The sequence below is a fragment of the Carassius auratus genome, unplaced genomic scaffold, assembly GCF_003368295.1.
Source record: "Carassius auratus strain Wakin unplaced genomic scaffold, ASM336829v1 scaf_tig00027515, whole genome shotgun sequence".
In the NCBI taxonomy this organism is placed as follows: domain Eukaryota; kingdom Metazoa; phylum Chordata; class Actinopteri; order Cypriniformes; family Cyprinidae; genus Carassius; species Carassius auratus.
The window spans coordinates 399545-418846 of NW_020525600.1; the positions used below are offsets into that span (position 1 = coordinate 399545).

The 19302-nt window shown below is 37.2% G+C and overlaps 1 protein-coding gene and 1 long non-coding RNA gene across 9 annotated transcripts in view; one reads left to right on the forward strand and one right to left on the reverse strand.

Annotated features, from left to right (window-relative positions):
- LOC113079243 (B-cell receptor CD22-like) overlaps positions 1 to 19302 on the reverse strand; it is a 61852-nt gene that overhangs the window by 35612 nt on the left and 6938 nt on the right. For all 8 annotated transcript variants that reach the window (XM_026251460.1, XM_026251458.1, XM_026251465.1 and 5 more), the window contains exons 2-4: positions 2096 to 2164; positions 640 to 1002; positions 25 to 273 (exon numbers count right to left, since the gene is read on the reverse strand). In XM_026251460.1, the coding sequence (XP_026107245.1) occupies positions 25 to 273; positions 640 to 1002; positions 2096 to 2156 (673 nt within the window). In that variant the 5' untranslated portion in view covers positions 2157 to 2164. The remainder of the gene's footprint in view (positions 1 to 24; positions 274 to 639; positions 1003 to 2095; positions 2165 to 19302) is intronic.
- LOC113079261 (uncharacterized) lies at positions 2683 to 8331 on the forward strand. The gene is made up of 3 exons (XR_003281675.1): positions 2683 to 3184; positions 7402 to 7480; positions 7766 to 8331. It is a non-coding gene; the product is annotated as an uncharacterized LOC113079261 (long non-coding RNA).

A 19302-nucleotide genomic window follows, 5' to 3' on the forward strand; every position in this document is an offset into this window, starting at 1 on the left:
AAAAAGGACTGAATCTGTACTCACATGTGACACTGAGCTGAACAGCAGGAGAGATGTAAGTGTGTTCCTCTACACCACAGCTGTATCTGCCTGCATCCTCTCTTCTGACTGACTGCAGCAGGAGTTGATTGTTTCTGTCTCTTCTCTCAGTTAATGGCTTTGAGTTTCTGTACCAGATGAATGTTGCTCTGTCAGTCAGAGCGCAGCTGCTTTTACATGTAAGACTGACATTCTGACCTTCAGTGACATTCTCAGGAGACTCCACCTGAAGATCTGAACATGACACACACACACACATTATATCTAGTGCTGCTGTCATAAACTGATTATTATTCAGCATCAGTTATGAGGAAGTTCGGCCTAATGGTTAGAGGGTTTGTCTTCTAACTCTAAGGTTGTGGGTTCGAGTCTTGGGCCGGCAAAACCATGACTGAGGTGCCCTTGAGCAAGGCACTGAACCCTTAGCTGCTCCCTGGGTGCCACAGCATAAATGGCTGTTCACTGCTCCAGGTGTGTGTTCACTTTGGATGGGTTAAATGCAGAGCATGAATTCTGAGTATGGGTTAAAATACTTGGCTGTATGTCACGTCACTTTTTTTTTTCATAGTGCACAGAAGAAGTGTGAAACCTCAAAATCACCTGTGACAGTCAGAGACACTCCTGGATCACCAATCCATTTCACACTTTTTTTCCAGAAACCAGATTTATAAGTGATGAGACTGAAATAGTATTTATGTGAATCCTTCTGTGTCACATGACTCAGTCTGATGGTGCAGGTCTTCTGTTTATCTCCCAGATACTGAAGCCTCTGACTGTATTCAGGGTCCTCAGACAGATCAGGATACTTCTTACCAACTTTTACAGAGTTTTTGGTCCAGAACACTTTCTTGATCTTATATCGAGTAGGGTATGTATAATTGCAGCTCATTATCACTGATGAGTCCTTTAGTGCACAGATGTGTGAATCTCTGTAATTCACACCCCAATCAGCACTAGAAACCTCTGAAACAAATAATAGTATGTTGTTTTATAAGTTACATTAATGTATGGAAACTCATGAAAATATGTTTATTACATAAAAATGATGCCTCATAACAACAAATGACAGAAATCTTCTCAAACCCTAATGAGTATGAAAAATTATTTCAGCTCTTCATGAAGTTGATGGAGGTTGTTGCATAAATAAACAGAGACAGACCTGAAACCAGCAAAGAAATCAGTCATTAAGGCCCGGGTATACTTCTCTTTTTCCAAATTACTCTCCATCTCATGCACAGATGTGTCCGTGCAGCTTTCAAAGTATACTCTTGACACATGCACCTTACACCTGTGCTGTTGTAAACAGACCGTCCACACGGACACAAAAATTAGGTTGCATGCAGAAGGCATGTGTGGATGTCCCCAGACTCTTCTGTTGATGAAAATAGTGTCATGCAGACTGTATGCGGACTGCTGCGGAATGTACACAGCCCAAAGTATATTTTGGCTGTCCGCATATACAACAGGTGAATGTGGAAACAGAACAAATACAGTTGGTGGTACTGTGCATGTGCTGAACTCATCCATCTGCACTCATTCACGGTTGAGTATACCCTGAAAGCTGGTCAGACACCACTGTGCTGAGATGGACCAGAGCATCGAAGAAATAGTATACCCGGGCCCTGTTTGGACTTGACTGAAGTATCATTACTGTATGCCAATAATTATTATTATTTGGATTTAAAAAAAGAACCAAATACTAACATTAGAGGAAAATTCAGTGTTTGCTTGGCGGTTTCTTTTTCTGCAACATTGTGGCTGCAGGGACATACAAACTATGGGCCTTAAAATACATTATGAATTTTTTTTTTTTTTTTTATCAACTAGCTGTAAAACTGTTCCATTTGCACTTGGCCAGATAAAAATGTCCTCATTATACACAGTATGCAGTGACCACTATAAACCCCTGAAACAGATTTCACAATAAAGACATCAGTAACTGCTTTTACAAATGCTGAATTATTTTGAATGAGCAAAGTAAGAAAATGAGGGGATTGTAATATTACTTTTATCAGTTAATATAGAGCAAAGTGTTGTTGTAATATAAGTCACTAACCATGAATCATGAGCAGAAAGATCAGAGGAAGAGGAGGAGCCCTTCTGACTGACATAACCATAGCAACACCTAAAACAACCAATAAACAATCAGTTACTGTACCATCAATATGATCGAAACATCTGTGTCTAAATCTTAACATGTTTATTAGTTAAAGGGTTAGTTCACCCACACTGAAAAAAGTCTAACATTGCTGTTATTCGTTTAATGTGTATTTTGTCGTTGAAATAGCTTAAAATTATTGTTTTTTTCATTTAAACTAAACGTTTTAGTTTATATTTATGGTTGAATCCATTTTTTTTACATGGATACAATATGATTTGCAGCGGGACATTAAACTGAATTTATTCATTTGATCAAAGCAATTTTATTAAATTAAGCATGGTTTGCACATGCGCATTGCTGAGTTGGAGTGCCGCTCTCTGACCACCTGACCTGTTTATTTAAATAATTTAAAAAAAAAAACGTCCGTTACAGTTAAACTGTGTGTTAAGCGGCGGCCGCAGTAACTTACACTTCAACAGACCCCTCCAGGCTGGCTGAGAGACACAGAATAACTACGAGCAACTCTGAAGAAGGTAAAATAATCAACTTTGTATACCCTTAATGTTTATTATTTTATTTTTTTCAATTAACGTTTTACCTGACTGGCCTTGACTCGTAATTTCAGCATTCACGCTCGATAGTATGTAACTATCACTAGGATATCACTATTAGTTCTAAATGCATAATTATGCTAGAAATTTTTTTCCGCTCAATTTCTGACACTTGAAATGCAGTAGTAAATCCCCAGGCTCAAGCTTCAAACTTCATGGATGCAAACAGCGCGCTTTTCGACACCTCCCGCTTTTTTCGCGTCAGTCTGCATGACTTGTGTGAATCGTTCAGTTCTGAGAGGTTCTGATTATAATTTCACAAAGTCATCTGAAGTCATTCCATAGCTTAATCTGAGGGACAGAATTATATTTAGATCATTAAATTACAGTTTACGGAAACATGTCTTCCCTCTCCCTGCGGCTGAAATCATTCTCCATTTTATATTCAAACCGCGCGCCTCGTCCGTTACAGCAGGATCGAGCAGGATACACGGTAAAACTCTCTCCAATATGATATATTCACATTATGATGCTTGATCTGTAGATAAAGGGCTGTGGATTTGCATAAAATGATTATTTTGTTGGAGTTTATTGCTGTTTTTAAACGACTCGCCACGGTGTGTCTGTTAGATCACACATTACAAGAACTATGAATTGCAGGGCTCTCAAGTCTCACGCATTGGGCGTGAGACTCACGCATTTCAACCCGTTCACACGCTCACACGCCACACCTTGTATTTCTCACGCAGAGACATTACGAGGACAACGCCCACCAAGTTGCGGCGCTATTTTTTTAAACAGTGAAACAGGTAACGTAGAGGAATCAAGTGAGTTCCCCGAAGGCCCTGACACGCACCTGCTAATCGAATAAAAAAAATATAGCTACCGATCAGCCAATCAGAAAATAGCATTGCTGTATCCGGGTAAGATTTTTACAGGCTCGTGTGCAACACATCCAGACGCTCGCTGAAGTAGGTAACGTTACGGTTACAGACTTGTCAAGACAATGACACAGATTTTCACTATATGTTTTTTTTATCAATATATTAATTTAACATTTTTTAAAAACAGTCTAAGATATGTTTTGGTCTGATGGTTATTATGACCCCGACACGCACGCAATTTTGGCCATTATACGTGGTCGGCCGTAGCTTTTGTGCCTATTATTAGCCCACTATTATTTTTTTATTGCCAAAGTTACACGTTGAAGAGGATGCGGGGCTACTCTGACAGTTTTATATAAGAGACTTCTATAATAGGCCTATCCATAATACTTGTATGGCAGTATCCATAATAGTTTAAAAAAAAAAAAAAATTCTTTCCTTTTATTTTTACTGCACCTCATCCTGGTCCCCATTTTGAAAACGTTTTGCCTAGGCTATTTCATTATATTTTATCCAATGTATAATATTGATTATTGCATTCGTCTATTTCAAAGATGTCAGGGAAGAGGCAAAGGAGCAATCTTTCATGCTTTGTTCTAAAAGATCTGGGCCCGTATTCATAAAGAATCTTAATGCAAAAAGTAGTTCCTAGTGACAAAATTCTAAGAAAATTCTTAGAAATGTGGGCGTTTACTTTTAAAATTAAAGAAAAAAATCCTAGTAAAGAAAAAAGTAATTCAGAAAGCATCTTATCCCTTAAAAGAGGTCTTAAGGTAAAATTTGTTATGAGCACAGACGAGGACTTTTAAGAGGCTTAAGAGTTTCTTTAGCAGAGGAGAAAATGGCAGAAAGATGAAGAGGCAGAAGAAATGTGTTGCAGACAATGGATGACAATGAGTTAATAAGACGGTATAGATTATATAATAATTTAATATAATATAATTTAATATATAAATTAAAGTAATCACTACATTACAATATTTGGCAACTGGGAACATGCAACAATGCAATAGTGATGATTTGGGTCTGTCACAACCTTCTGTAAGCAGAGTGATCACACAAACAATTACAGCACTTTCAGAACATCTTATTGTGTCGCAGTTCATTTCGTTTCCACTGGACATTCCCACCTTGCAAGCTCAAAAAACTGCATTTATGAATATAGCAGGCTTAGGTGCGCACAAGCAGGGGGAATGAACCGTTAATAGTTTGTCCCATGTCTGCTTCTTGTCCCTTGCTGTGTCTGAATTTTCCTTTAAGAATGGCCTTGTGTTCATCCATTAACTGGGCTAACAGTAAACACTGTTCCTCTGTCCAGTTTGGCTTTCTCGCTCTTCTTGGCTTTGATTCCATGTTTGATACATTAAAACCAACACTCAAACCGCCACTTAAATAGGACAGCAATCACTGTAACTGGAAAGAGTGGAACAATTTTTATCATTCTAAGCCAATCAAATACCTTATAGGAAATTAAAAGCATGGTAAATAAAAAATAGAATTCATATACACACATATAATGTGTGTGTGTGTGTGTGTGTGTGTGTGTGTGTGTGTGTGAGAGAGAGAGAGAGAGAACGGTCAAATAGGAAAAATTACGCATGTAAATTTAAAGTGAGGATTAGAATAGACCCTATACTTAAAATCACTCTTTTTTTTCCTTCTTGGACAACCAGCCAATCAGAGTCTTCAAAAGATTGTGTCATACATAGCAACCGGTTCAACCCCGCCTCCTCACTAAGATAAACGTTTTTGTCTTTTCCTTACTCAGAGTTGCTCTCAGATCGGTCCCGAATCGCTTTTAAGCTAAGACTCCTACGTAAAAGTTTTTAAGCTAAATTAAGAGTTTTCTGAGAGGATTCTTAGAATCTTTATGAATGCGGGCCCAGCTCCCTAAAAAGGTGGCTAGGTCAGAGGAGGAGGCTGTGGAGAATACAGTAGGGGAGGGAGTTAGGGTGCCAGTAGAGGATGGGTGCATGGAAGAGACTGTGGAGGACCATAGAGGAAACAGTGGAGAACCCACTGGAAACAGGGAAAAAGAGAGGGTTGAGTAGAGCAGCCACCTGTAGGTGTTCCTTTAAGAAGGAGTGGTCAACCCGATCACCATTCATCACAATGGGAACCACCAGCTCTTTTTACTGGTGCTTAGTCTGCTCTGCAGACAAGATAACTCCTGTGTCCATCAAGGTGTGAGGGACATAAGCAGGGAGGCTTTCTAAAATAGCTGCATTAGTGTTAGTGCTTGCTCATTCAAATACCTATGCTGAGAGGGTTTTCTCCATGGTGGGATTAAACAAGACCTAAACCAGGAACAGTTTAGCACTTGATGGAACTGTGAAAAATGGCTGGCCTGGAACCACAGTGATTCAAATGGGAGCCACCAACCCCTGGCCTCAAAACCAGCTACCAACACCTACTATAAACAGCACTGATCATTTTTTCTCTCTCTCTCTCTCACACACACACACACAAATAAATGCTGAATTAAATAAATATTATTTTATTTGTAAGAATATGTGTCATTTATGAGATCAGACACCCGTCCCCATCAAACCCCTGCCGCCATCGCGACCGCGGGCAAAATCTCACTCTGAACTCAGTTCAAAACTTGAGAGCCCTGGAATTGGCATCAAACCAACAATAAATGGAATTTAAAACCGTGAAGAAACAAATGATCGATAAACTGTTGGACAGATATACACGAGGATTTGTGCCCTCGACATTTCTTAGCTTTGAAACGATTCACGTCTCCAATAAGCATCAATCCACAAATGACTTAAGATGTTAACTTTTTTAATGTGTCTGACACTCCCTCTGAGTTCAACCAAACCAATATCCCGGAGTAATTCATGTACTCAAACAGTACACTGACTGAACTGCTGTGAAGAGAGAACTGAAGATGAACACCAAGCAGAGCCAGATTACAAACAAACACGCCCACTGCTGGAGCGGTTCTCTTTCTCGAGTCAAGAACCAGTTGCATCAGTTTTCCGATCAGCAGTACGTACACTGAACCGAGAATCGTTTCTGTCGGACACGTCCGATTTGATAACCGATGAGCTGATGATACTGCGCATGCGCGATTCAGCGTGAAGCAGACTGACACACAGAGCGTCTGAACCGAACTGGTTCTTTTGTTATTGATTCTGACCTGGCGAAACGTAAGTTTATTTCATAACAAATACATTGCAATAAATTATGTATAGTAAGTGGATTACGATTTCTGCCCTTATGACATCTAATTTATTTACTTTATATCTTCAAGACTTAAATCCTCATGCACATTATTGCTGTTACTTTATTCAGTGTGTTGCAAAACTTAATTGTAAACTTTCCATGATTATGAGGTTTTTAACTGACTAAAGTTATGATTAAGGACTTTATATTTGATAGACTTCTCTAATGACGTCAAAAGGTTGAGCATAAAAGAACAGATGGACGTTTTTTTTTTAATTTTTTTTTTTTTTTTTGACTTGGGTCTCTGCAGAGCAAAAGTGGGCGTTTATCACCTTGTGAGTGTTTTCAAACTGCTGGGTGTTTCTAAATCATGCAATTAAAATGATCACCCTTACCCAACCCCAGCCCTAAACCTAACATCACTATGACATTAGCCAATCAGGTATCATGGTGTAAAAACACCCTGATTTTTGTATCTGGTAATGTTAGTTTGCTACACTATTAACAGCATTTACATGTGGTAGAAATTTACCAAAATGTTAGCCAGCTTTTCTAAAATCATAAAATAAAGTATATATCTATTAATTTGTGTATGATGTTAGTAGTTAACACACTTTGATGGCTGAAACTTAAATCATGTTTTCTCTTTCAGCTTCAGGGAAGCAGCCACCAATCAGTTGTTCCTGCTGTGCAAATTATTTGGAATCTCCTGCCAGTGATCATGGCTTGTGGTAAGTTCTATTTCCAATGTCATGAGGACGTTTGTGATAATTAGGCATCCTAAAGTGTAAAATTTTCTCTCATCTGGGAAGTTGTCTACCAGATCTACTTAGCAAAACTAGATCACTTTTAATTTAGTCACATCCCTTGTAATGAACATTTGATTATTTTGATTTGCTAATCAAATGTTTTGTTTTGAAAGTTTAGATTGTATAAGAGCTTGGCACATTATGATCTAACATGAAATCGGGAGATTTTCTGAAATTATAACATATTTTCTTTCTTTTTTTGTGCAGGATAATGAGGTTGAAGAACTGGAGCAGACAACCATGATGATCTTTATCACTGGGAAAGAGGATCATCTCCATCCACCTAAAGACATTTAAATTATTGTCGAAGGAAAAGAGGTCCTGAACGAGTTGCCATCGGTTGCTGGGCTCATATATACACTAAACCTAAAATATCCAAAAAGGCTACAGTTCACCTTTGAATTTGTGCAAAATGTCCTGATGGAGCTTGATGGAATAAAGATGACCCCAAAATTCACTAGACTGACCACCCAGCTGTACAGGGATTAATTGTATAATTGCATTATTGTTACATTTTATTGTGTTTTTACAGCCAAGTCTTTAGATCCTTTTAATAAAAAGGTTGTACTAACAAGGCTGCATTTTCACTGCAGCATTTACAAATGTGGCTGCCCAAGTTCGATGGCTACCAGGTACAAAGGTTGAATAAGGCCAAGTCTTATGAACAACTGAAGAGACTGATTGCAGTGTTTCAAGTATTTCTGCTGTCAATCTTCATACATTTGAAGCAAATATTCAATGTTGTGAGTTTATTGAACAATAAAAATGTTTTCTAAAGGAAAAGTGTTCTCAGTAGTCATTGATTAAAATTTATTGAAATCATTAATTAAATAAAATAATTAATTTAATCAGATCTATAAAAATTAGTTTGTACCAAACTAAAATAATTAATTTAATTTAACATATACATATTAGTTTAGTTGGTTTGTTCTAATTTAAAAAAATTAGTTTGTTCCAACCTAAAATAATTAGATTGATCAACCTTTAAAAAGTGGTTTGCATGGATTTAAAATTTTCAAGTTAAACTAAATTAAATTATTTACATTGAGTCAATGTCAAATGTTTCGTGTGATTGATTACTTCAATTTTTTTAAGTTGATACAAGGTTTTTATTTTTTCAGTGCAATAATCAAAATTATGTAATTAATAATTCACCCTCATGTTGTTCCAAACCCCTAAGACCTCCGTTTATCTTCGGAAAACAGTTTAAGATACTTTAGATTTAGTCCGAGAGCTCTCAGTCCCTCCATTGAAACTGTGTGCACGGTATACTGTCCATGTCCAGAAAGGTAAGAAAAACATCATCAAAGTAGTCCATGTGACATCAGAGGGTCCGTTAGAATTTTTTGAAGCATCTATAATACATTTTGGTCCTAAAATAGCATAAACTACGACTTTATTCAGCATTGTCTTCTCTTCCGTCTTTTGTGAGAGAGTTCAAAACTCTGCAGTGTAGTGATATCCGGTTCGCGAACGAATCACTCGATGTAACCGGATCTTCTTGAACCAGTTCACCAAATCTAACTGAATACTTTAAAACGGTTCACGTCTCCAATATGCATTAATCCACAAATTACTTAAGCTGTTAACTTTTTTAATGTGGCCGAGACTCCGTCTGTGTTCAAACAAACCAATATCCCGGAGTAATTCATTTACTCAAACGGTACATTGACTGAACTGCTGTGAAGAGAGAACTGAAGATGAACATAGAGCTGAGCCAGATAATGAACAAAAGACTGACTCGTTCTCGAGTCAAGAACTGTTTCTGTCAGACGTGTCCGGTTCGAGAACCAAGTAGCTGATGATACTGTGCATGTGTGATTCAGCGTGAAGCAGACCGACACACAGAGCATCTGAACTGAACTGATTCTTTTGGTGATTGATTCTGAACTGATTCTGTGCTAATTTTATGAGCCGAGGTAAACCAAAGGCTTGAATCAAGGTCAATCATCGCAAATGAAGTCATTTGGTTGAGCGCAAAAGAACCGGTGAACCGTTTTCTTCAAACGGTTTATTGATCAAACTGTCCGAAAGAACTACTGGTGGTCCGAAAACTGATGCAACCGGTTCTTGACTCGAGAACGAGTCAATCTTTTGTTCATTATCTGGCTCGGCTCGTTGTTCATCTTCAGTTCTCTCTTCACAGCAGTTCAGTCAGTGTATTGTTTGAGTAAATGAATTACTCCAGGATATTGGTTTGTTTGAACTCAGAGGGAGTGTCAGCCACATTAAAAAAAGTTAACAGCTTAAGTCATTTGTGGATTAATGTGTATTGGAGACGCGAACCGTTTAAAACGATTCAGTTCGATTTGGTGAACTGGTTCAAAAAGATTCGGTTACATTGAATGATTCATTCGAGAAATGGATATCACAAACTGCTTTGTTTTGAACTCTATCACAACAGACACGGAAGAGAGGACAATGCTGAATAAAGTCATAGTTTTTGCTATTTTTGGACCAAAATGTATTTTCGATGCTTCAAAAAATTCTAACTGACCCTCTGATGTCACATGGACTACTTTGATTATGTTTTTTCTTACCTTTCTAAACATGGACAGTATACCGTACACAAAGCTTAAATGGAGGGGCTGAGAGCTCTCGGAATAAATCTAAAATATCTTAAACTGTGTTATTAGTTAAAGGGTTAGTTCACCCATATATATATATATATATATATATATATATATATATATATATATATATTAGTGGTGGGCCGTTCTCGGCGTTAACGTGCTGCGTTAACGCGAGACTCTTATCAGGCGATAAAAAAATATCACTGTTAATCTATTCTCAAATTTGGGTTGAGAGCTGGGTCTATAATAAGCAAGCTTATATCACCTTGATATTTGATATAACCGACTGGCTGAGGCCAGCCTAAAAAGATGCTCAGGACAGTTGACGGGCCACTGCTGCACATCGTCACGAAAACGTATCTTTTTCACGTTTTTACGCCGTATCGCTTGTCGATTTAAACATTAAAGCATCCAAACACAAGACGCGTAAAAGCTCAACGGAGTAGCTGCTTACTGCGCACGTGGAGAGAGAGAGCCGCGTATCACGGACAGCGACACTGAACCGAGCTCTCTTCTGCGAAGTTCTCCTCGAAGTCCCTCCTGCACCTGAACGAACAAATACAAATCGCAGTTTGGACAAACAAAAAGATGTGTAAGAGCCCAATTCAGCACCGCGGTGTTCTGGTGTTCAGCGCTCACGCAGAGAAAGGCGTCTCAAAACACATGAACATCGAATTTACTTATTTTTGCTCTTGTGCCGACAAATACATACAAAATATGTCAAAATATCCACCTTGGAATTTATGCTCAAAAAAACTGTCAGTTATCTCTTAAGTGAAAGTAAACGTTTTAGGGAAAAATGGGATGTGTATTATATTGGATGCATTCATCATCTCTTAAAGTGGCCGCACCTAATTTAGCTACTGGCTGCTGTAATGTTAATCCAAGAAAATGAAAGAAAATCACTCACTGCTCTTGATTGAATTACTTTGTAGTTTTAACAGTCAAACCAAAAATTATTCAGACACCAGATATAATTTGTGATATATAGTAAAACTGTAATAATGTGATAAATGTTGAAGGTGTCTGAATAAATGTAGGTTTGATTGTATATTTCATTTTTACATTGAAGACTATCCAGTGCTATTTTACATTTAATTATTTGGTTTCTGTACCTTGACATCTACAAACTTGAAAAAAAAACTTAAACATTGGTGTGAAGGTTGTTTGCACCTTGTGCAATGTGGAATTAGTTTACAGCTTTTTCAAGCACTTTGTGATGCATTTTGGAAACAGGAGATGAGCCCCTTTTCTAATGCACCACCTAGCTTGATAAACCCCTTCTCAAAGCCTTACTGTTTGTCAATTTTATTTGGGTAACACACATATTCTGAATTCCTTCGGCAGAATTTGAATGAGCCATTTTAATCTAGATTAATCTAGATTAATTTCAAGATCATAGTGAGATTAATCTAGATTTAAAAAGTTGATCTATGCCCACCACTATATATATATATATATATATATATATATATATATATATATATATATGTATATATGTATATATATATATATATATGCTGTCATACAGTTTTAAATTTCATATATATATCCACACACACACACACACACACACAACCTGGGTGCTGGATATATAGCTGCCCACTGATTTTCAATTAGTAATATCTAGGCCAAATATCCTAACAAACAATACATTAGGGGAAAGCTTATTTATTCAGCTTTCAGGTGATATACTGTATAAATCTAAGTTTGAAAAAAAATTATCCTTATGACTGTTTTTGGTCCATGGTCACACACACACACACACACACACACATTAGTGCTGTGATTCTTTGGGTAGACAGCAATTCAATTCGATTCACAAATCATAGGTTTTCGATTCGAATCACGAACAATTTTTGCAAATTTAGAAAAATGCAATTCGATTCAATTCACAAATAAATTAGATTCGATTCTGTACTCTTTAAGTGCATTCACAGGATTATTTAAATGCTTACCCTGAATTCTTCAAATGCTTAGTCAGGGGACAAATTGCACAGCAGCCTTTATGGCCATAGGTAAAAAAGAAATAAATAAATAAATAAATAACCTTTTGTCCATTGTTAGATGCTAGTTTAATGATGCAATGGCATGACATAGCATATGTAAAAATGGATGTAAACCAAGAATTTAAAAAGAGCTTTAAAAGTATCATGTATCAGCTAACATTTCGTCACACCAGGGGTGTAGCCATCATTTCAGAAGTGACAGAAATTTCAAATACAATCATTTTATGTATGATGCCTATGTATTATCATAATTATTATTATTTTTATTTTATTTTTTTTACAAAGAATTATCTTCTTTTTATTACTGCCGTAAGACATCAAATACACTGCTTGACAATAATCATTTGTAATCTATATTTTTTTTTTTCCTAATGGCAATTGTATGTTTGTTTTATATAGGCTACTACATTTAATTAGTAATTATTTAAAATTTTTACACAGAATAAGGTAGAAAATATACTTTATGTTTTCTGTACTGTAAAAATTATGTCAATTAGCACTGCATCTTCTATGCTCTCCTAAATTCACATAATAACCCCTCCCTTCTAAGTATGACCTTCAGCCAGAATTTAAGCGAATATCATTTATTATCTTAATGAGTGCTGTCTCTGTGCTGTGATGCGGTCAAAAACCATTTAAAAATTGTTTAAGTATTTGTTCAGCTGATTAAAAACTACCTTTTCTATATAGTCTAGATGGAAATAGGGGTCCACGCCCCCCCCTGGCTTTTTTTATGCCACCTGATTTTTTTAAATCCTTAAAGTGTCTATTTTCATAATCTGCCAGGTGCCAAGCTGAAATAATGTCCCAAAGGGTTCTTTTTTAACCCTTGGCTGCACCCGACCGGAACCCGAAAAATCTAAAAGTGATATACAAAGTGGCATAACATTAGAAGTAAACAACATACAGAAACAAATGAACACATTTTCCCTTACAATTCTGACCCCAGGAATTTAATGGAATGTTTATTTTTGACATTTGACAACATATTGACCTTATTTCTGCACGAAAATTGCAAAATAATGGCCAAAGATGTGTAGAGGATCAACTATTTTTTCGTTTTCTCAAGCGCATAGGGTGATTTTTTTCCCACAACATATTATTTCTTTATCATTCAAGTGTCTATTATAAGATTAAATTGGGTACCAAGCTGAAATAATGTCCAAAATGCTTAATTTTTAACCATTTGCACCAAACCCGAAAAATCTAAATATGATTTAAAGTGGCATAACTTTTGATGTAAACAACTCACAGAGACAAATGGCCACATTTTTCAATACAATTCTGACCCCAGAAATTGTTATTTGTCATGTTTTATAACATCTTGGCCATCTGTGGTCAAAAAGAGCAAAAAAAGTTCATTTGACAGCGTTTTTATTATACTTAGCCTGAAATAGGGTTTATTTGAACCTTTTACTTCACCTATCCTGAACCTGAAGATAATTAAAATAGTTTTACTTTTGAAGTTAACAAAACAAAGCAAATTAGCTTAAATAAATAAAATAAATAAATAAATAAATAAATAACTACAGAAAAAAATCCAAAAAGGTCCAAAAAGTTGACTGAGCATAAACTGCAAGTTTTAGATTTTTGGGGCTTTGCAGTTGGCAGTTGGTGGTCGTCGGTTCATACCTGCAGATCGCCATCTCCCACTGCTCTCTCTTTTGGAAAAATTTCAGTAAGTATTTGAAACTATAATTAAGTTATACCTTTGTAGTCATAACTTAAAGTGATTTTTCAACAGTTTTTACTATTATCACAGGTTTTCGAAAATCGAATCTGTATTCTTGACTAGCAGTGGTGGTAGCTTAGTTGGTATCTACTAGCTAAAGTTTTTTTTTCTTTTTTTTTCAGGCTCAATACTTCGTACATACTTACCAAGGGGAAAATTAAACGTTGTAACACAGCTGAAGTGCCTCCAAAGAGGATTCGTTCCCTAACACATATTTTACATGTCTGAACTCTTTCTGAGTATGGTAATTTTACAACACTCAACACATGCAGGTGGGGAGGGCAAGCGAGAAGCTATCATATCTACACAGTATATGAGATATGAGACTCTGTAAAGACGTCAGTTCACCATACCACATGAGGGATATTTGTGAACAGGTTCCATTGAAATTTGAGAACTTGTCTTTGGATTCAATTGGCTATCACCAATACTGCTATAAAAGCTTTACTGGGAAAATACACTCACCTAAAGGATTATTAGGAACACGATATTAACACTGTGTTTGAACCCCTTTCGCGTTCAGAACTGCCTTAATTATACGTGGCATTGATTCAACAAGGTGCTGAAAGCATTCTTTAGAGATGTTGGCCCATATTGATAGGATATTATCTTGCAGTTGATGGAGATTTGTGGGATGCACATCCAGTGCACGAAGCTCCCGTTCCACCACATACCAAAGATTGGGTTGAGATCTGGTGACTGTGGGGGCCATTTTAGTACAGTGAACTCATTTTCATGTTCAAGAAACCAATTTGAAGTGATTCGAGCTTTGTGACATGGTGCATTATCCTGCTGGAAGTAGCCATTGGAGGATGGATACATGGTGGTCATTAAGGGATGGACATGGTCAGAAACAATGCTCAGGTAGGTCGTGGCATTTAAACTATGCCCAATTGGCACTAAGGGGCCTAAAGTGTGCCAAGAAAACATCCCCCACACCAATACACCACCACCAGCAGTCTGTACAGTGGTAACAAGGCATGATGGATCCATGTTCTCATTCTGTTTACTCCAAATTCTGACTCTACCATCTGACTGTCTCAACAGAAATCGAGACTCATGAGACCAGGCAACATTTTTCCAGTCTTTAACTTTCCAATTTTGGTGAGCTCATGCAAATTGTAGCCTCTTTTTCCTATTTGTAGTGGAGATGAGTGGTGGGGTCTTCTGCTGTTGTAACCCATCCGCCTCAAGGTTGTGCGTGTTGTGGCTTCACAAATGCTTTGCTGCATACTTCGGTTGTAACGAGTGGTTATTTCAGTCAAAGTTGCTCTTCTATCAGCTTGAATCAGTCGGCCCATTCTCCTCTGACCTCTAGCATCAACAAGGCATTTTCGCCCACAGGACTGCCACATACTGGATGTTTTTCCCTTTTCACACCATTCTTTGTAAACCCTAGAAATGGTTGCCCGTGAAAATCCAAGTAATTGAGCAGATTGTGAAATACTCAGACCGGCCCGTCTGGCACCAACAACCATGCCACACTCAAAATTGCTTAAATCACCTTTCTTTCCCATTCTGACATTCAGTTTGGAGTTCAGGAGATTGTCTTGACCAGGAACACACCCATAAATGCATTGAAGCCAACTGCCTTGTGATTGGTTGATTAGATAATTGCATTAATGAGAAATTGAACAGGTGTACCTAATAATCCTTTGGGTGAGTGTAGATTGTTTACAAGTGTCAAAGGCTTCTATATCTGGTGAATCATTATCATTGAAAAGGGACTCTCTGCGCCATGTCAAATCACGGTCAGTTCAATCTGAAGGAGCTCCAAGAAGATGCTCCTTCTTGTTTCCCAATCAGTGTTTTCTGTGACAAAGCAAAATCCAAGTTCAAGGGCAAGACTGAAGAGCTTACAAAGTTTCAAAGTTGGAAACACAAGGAACCAGCCTGGACAGTTATTGAACCTAGGGCACAGGAATTAAAGAAAGAGGCTCTTTATCGCAAGGTGCAGGGCAAAGACCTTTTTGCAATGGAAGCTAAGTATTATCCATCATCCAGAAACAACTTCAACACAGAGTACCAAAGTCATGAGGGTGGAAGTGAGAGAGTAGAAAAGGCAGCAGACAACACTAACAGCCTGCAGGCCCAGAAGATAGGAGCACATAACAAGTCATATTGTGTTATAAAGGATTACATTCTTAGGAATGTGATTGAATGCAAAGAGGTTGTCCAGCTAAGATCCATGTGCAACTTCTTGAAGTTGGTCAGCTGTTCCAAGTTTGTATGCAGATCCAACTGCTTCATCTACAGTAATGCTGAGCTGTATATGAGGTTCGACTTAATACACTCATGTTGTTGCACCTTGGAGAATGTGAGGTCATGAGAGATGTCTTTGTCTCCCTGTAACCGTATTGCCAATTTCTTACTGCGGTATTCAGGATTAGGAAAACCTTGATTTTCCAATGTCTTCATGTACAAGTTGCACATGGATCTTAGCTGGACAACCTCTTTGCATTCAATCACATTCCTAAGAATGTAATCCTTTATAACACAATATGACTTGTTATGTGCTCCTATCTTCTGGGCCTGCAGGCTGTTAGTGTTGTCTGCTGCCTCTTCTACTCTCTCACTTCCATGCTCATGGGTTTGGTACTCTGTGTTGAAGTTGTTTCTGGATGATGGATAATACTTAGCTACCTAACTGACCTTGATTTGACATGGCACAGAGAGTCCCTTTTCAATGATAATGATTTACCAGATATAGAAGCCTTTGACACTTGTAAATGATTTATTTTCCCTGTAAAGCATTTATAGCAATATTGGTGATAGCCAATTGTATCCAAAGACAAGTCCTCTAATTTCAATGGAATCTGCTGGAGTCTCATATCTCATATCCCCCACCCAACTAAGCTACCACCTCTGCTAGTCAAGAATACAGATTCGATTTCCGAAAGCCTGTGATAACATTAAAAACTGTTGAAAAATCACTTTAAGTTATGACTACAAAGGTATATCTTAATTATAGTTACAAATACTTACTGAAATTTTTCCAAAAGAGAGAGCAGTGGGAGATGGCGATCTGCAGGTATGAACCGACGACCACCAACTGCCAACTGCAAAGCCCCAAAAATCTAAAACTTGCAGTTTATGCTCAGTCAACTTTTTGGACCTTTTTGGATTTTTTTTTTAATTTTTTTTTTTATTATTATTTATTTATTTTGTTTATTTATTTAAGCTAATTTGCTTAGTTTTCTTAACTTCAAAAGTAAAACTATTTTAAATATCTTCAGGTTCAGGATAGGTGAAGTAAAAGGTTCAAATAAACCCTATTTCAGGCTGTTAAGTATAATAAAAACGCTGTCAAATGAACTTTTTTTTGCTCTTTTTGACCACAGATGGCCAAGATGTTATAAAACATGACAAACAACAATTTCTGGGGTCAGAATTGTATTGAAAAATGTGGCCATTTGTCTCTGTGAGTAGTTTACATCAAAAGGTATGCCACTTTAAATCCTATTTAGATTTTTCGGGGTTTGGTGCAAAGGGTTAAAAATCAAGAATTTTGGAGATTATTTCAGCTTGGTACCCATTTTAATCATATAATAGACACTTGAATGATAAAGAAATAATATGTTGTGGGAAAAAAAAATCCCCCTATGCGCTTGAGAAAACGAAAAAATAGTTGATACTATACACATCTTTGGCCATTTTTGCAATTTTTGTCCAGAAATAAGGTCAATATGTTGTCAAATGTCAAAAATAACCATTCCATTAAATTCCTGGGGTCAGAATTGTATGGGAAAATGTGTTCATTCATCTCTGTATGTTGTTTACTTCTAATGTTATGCCACTTTGTATATCACTTTTAGATTTTTCGGGTTCCGGTCAGGTGCAGCAAAGGGTTAAAAAAGAACCCTTTGGGACATTATTTCAGCTTGGCACCTGGCAGATTATGAAAATAGACACTTTAAGGATTTAAAAAAATCAGGTGGCATAAAAAAAAGCCGGTGGGTGCGCGTGGACCCCTATTTCCATCTAGACTAATAATTTTGCCTATAAAAGGAAGATTAGATATTGGTTTAAAATTGCTCAAAATGATGTTATCAAGATTGCTCTTTTTCAAGAGGGGCTTAACAACTGCAGTTTTCAGGGAGTTTGGAAATGTCCCAGAAAGAAGTGAGGCATTCACCACTTCTAAGAGATCTGCTTCTAAGCATTTAAGCACACGTTTGAAAAAAGATGTGGGAAGTTTGTCAAGACAGCAGGTTGACGATTTTAGGTGCAGCACTATTTCTTCTAAAATTTTGCTATTAATTGCTTCAAATGTAGACATAGTATCTTTTTGATATTGTGGATGAATCAGTCTGACCTCTGCATTACTTGAGGATGTGCTAATCGCCTTCCTGATATTGATGATCTTCTCGGAAAAGAAGGAAGCAAACTCATTGCATTTACTGTCTGAGAGCATTTCACTGGGAATCTGACTTGGGGGGTTTGTCAGTCTCTCAACAGTGGCAAAAAGAGGACGAGTGTTATTTAAGTTACTGTTTATAAGGTTTGAGAAGAAATTCTGTCTAGCTGTGGCTAGTTTCACATTAAAAGCATGAAGGATGTCTTTATAGATGCTATAGTGAATTTCAAGTTTTGTTTTCCGCCACATCTGCTCGGTTTTTCTGCATTGACTTTTCATAGTCTGAATTTCTGTTGATCTTCTCCAAACTGATTTTAATCTCCTAATTGTCTAGCTGACTATTGTTGAAGTAATATCATCAATAACATTTTTAACTTTTGAGTTCAATGAATCAAGGAGAATATCAACAGAGTCTGCAGAAATGCTTGGTGTTAAAGATACAGTGGGGGAAATAAGTATTTGACACATCAGCATTTTTATCAGTAAGGAGATTTCTAAGAGGGCTGTTGAAACAAAATTTCCACCAGATGTAGCCATCAAGCCAAATATTGAATTCATACATAGAAATCAGAAAATTTAAGTATACAAGTTGAGTCATAATAAATAAAGTAAAATGACACAGGGAATAAGTATTGAACACATGAAGATAACAAGGTGCAAAATGGCATAGAAAGCCAAGAGATCATCTGACATCTGTCAGTATTGAGAGAGAAACCCTGCCCCATATCAGTACTAATTGATATCATCTGCTTTAGTCCTAACTGATGGCCTAGAGGCTTCTCATTACCCAGGAGGCACAGAGGAAAGACTTCATGAAGGGTAAAAGCAAACAACTCTCTCAAGGTCTTCGTAATCTTATCGTTGAAAAGCATTTTGATGGGAATGGTTATAGGCACATTTCCAGAATGCTGAATGTTCCAGTGAGCACTGTGGGGCCATTATCCGGAAATGGAAAGAGCATCAGTTCACCATAAATTGGCCACGATCAGGTGCTCCACGTAAGATCCCTGTACAAGGAGTTCAAATAATAATCAGGGAGTTCAAATAATAATCAGGGGAGTTCTCCAGGAGCC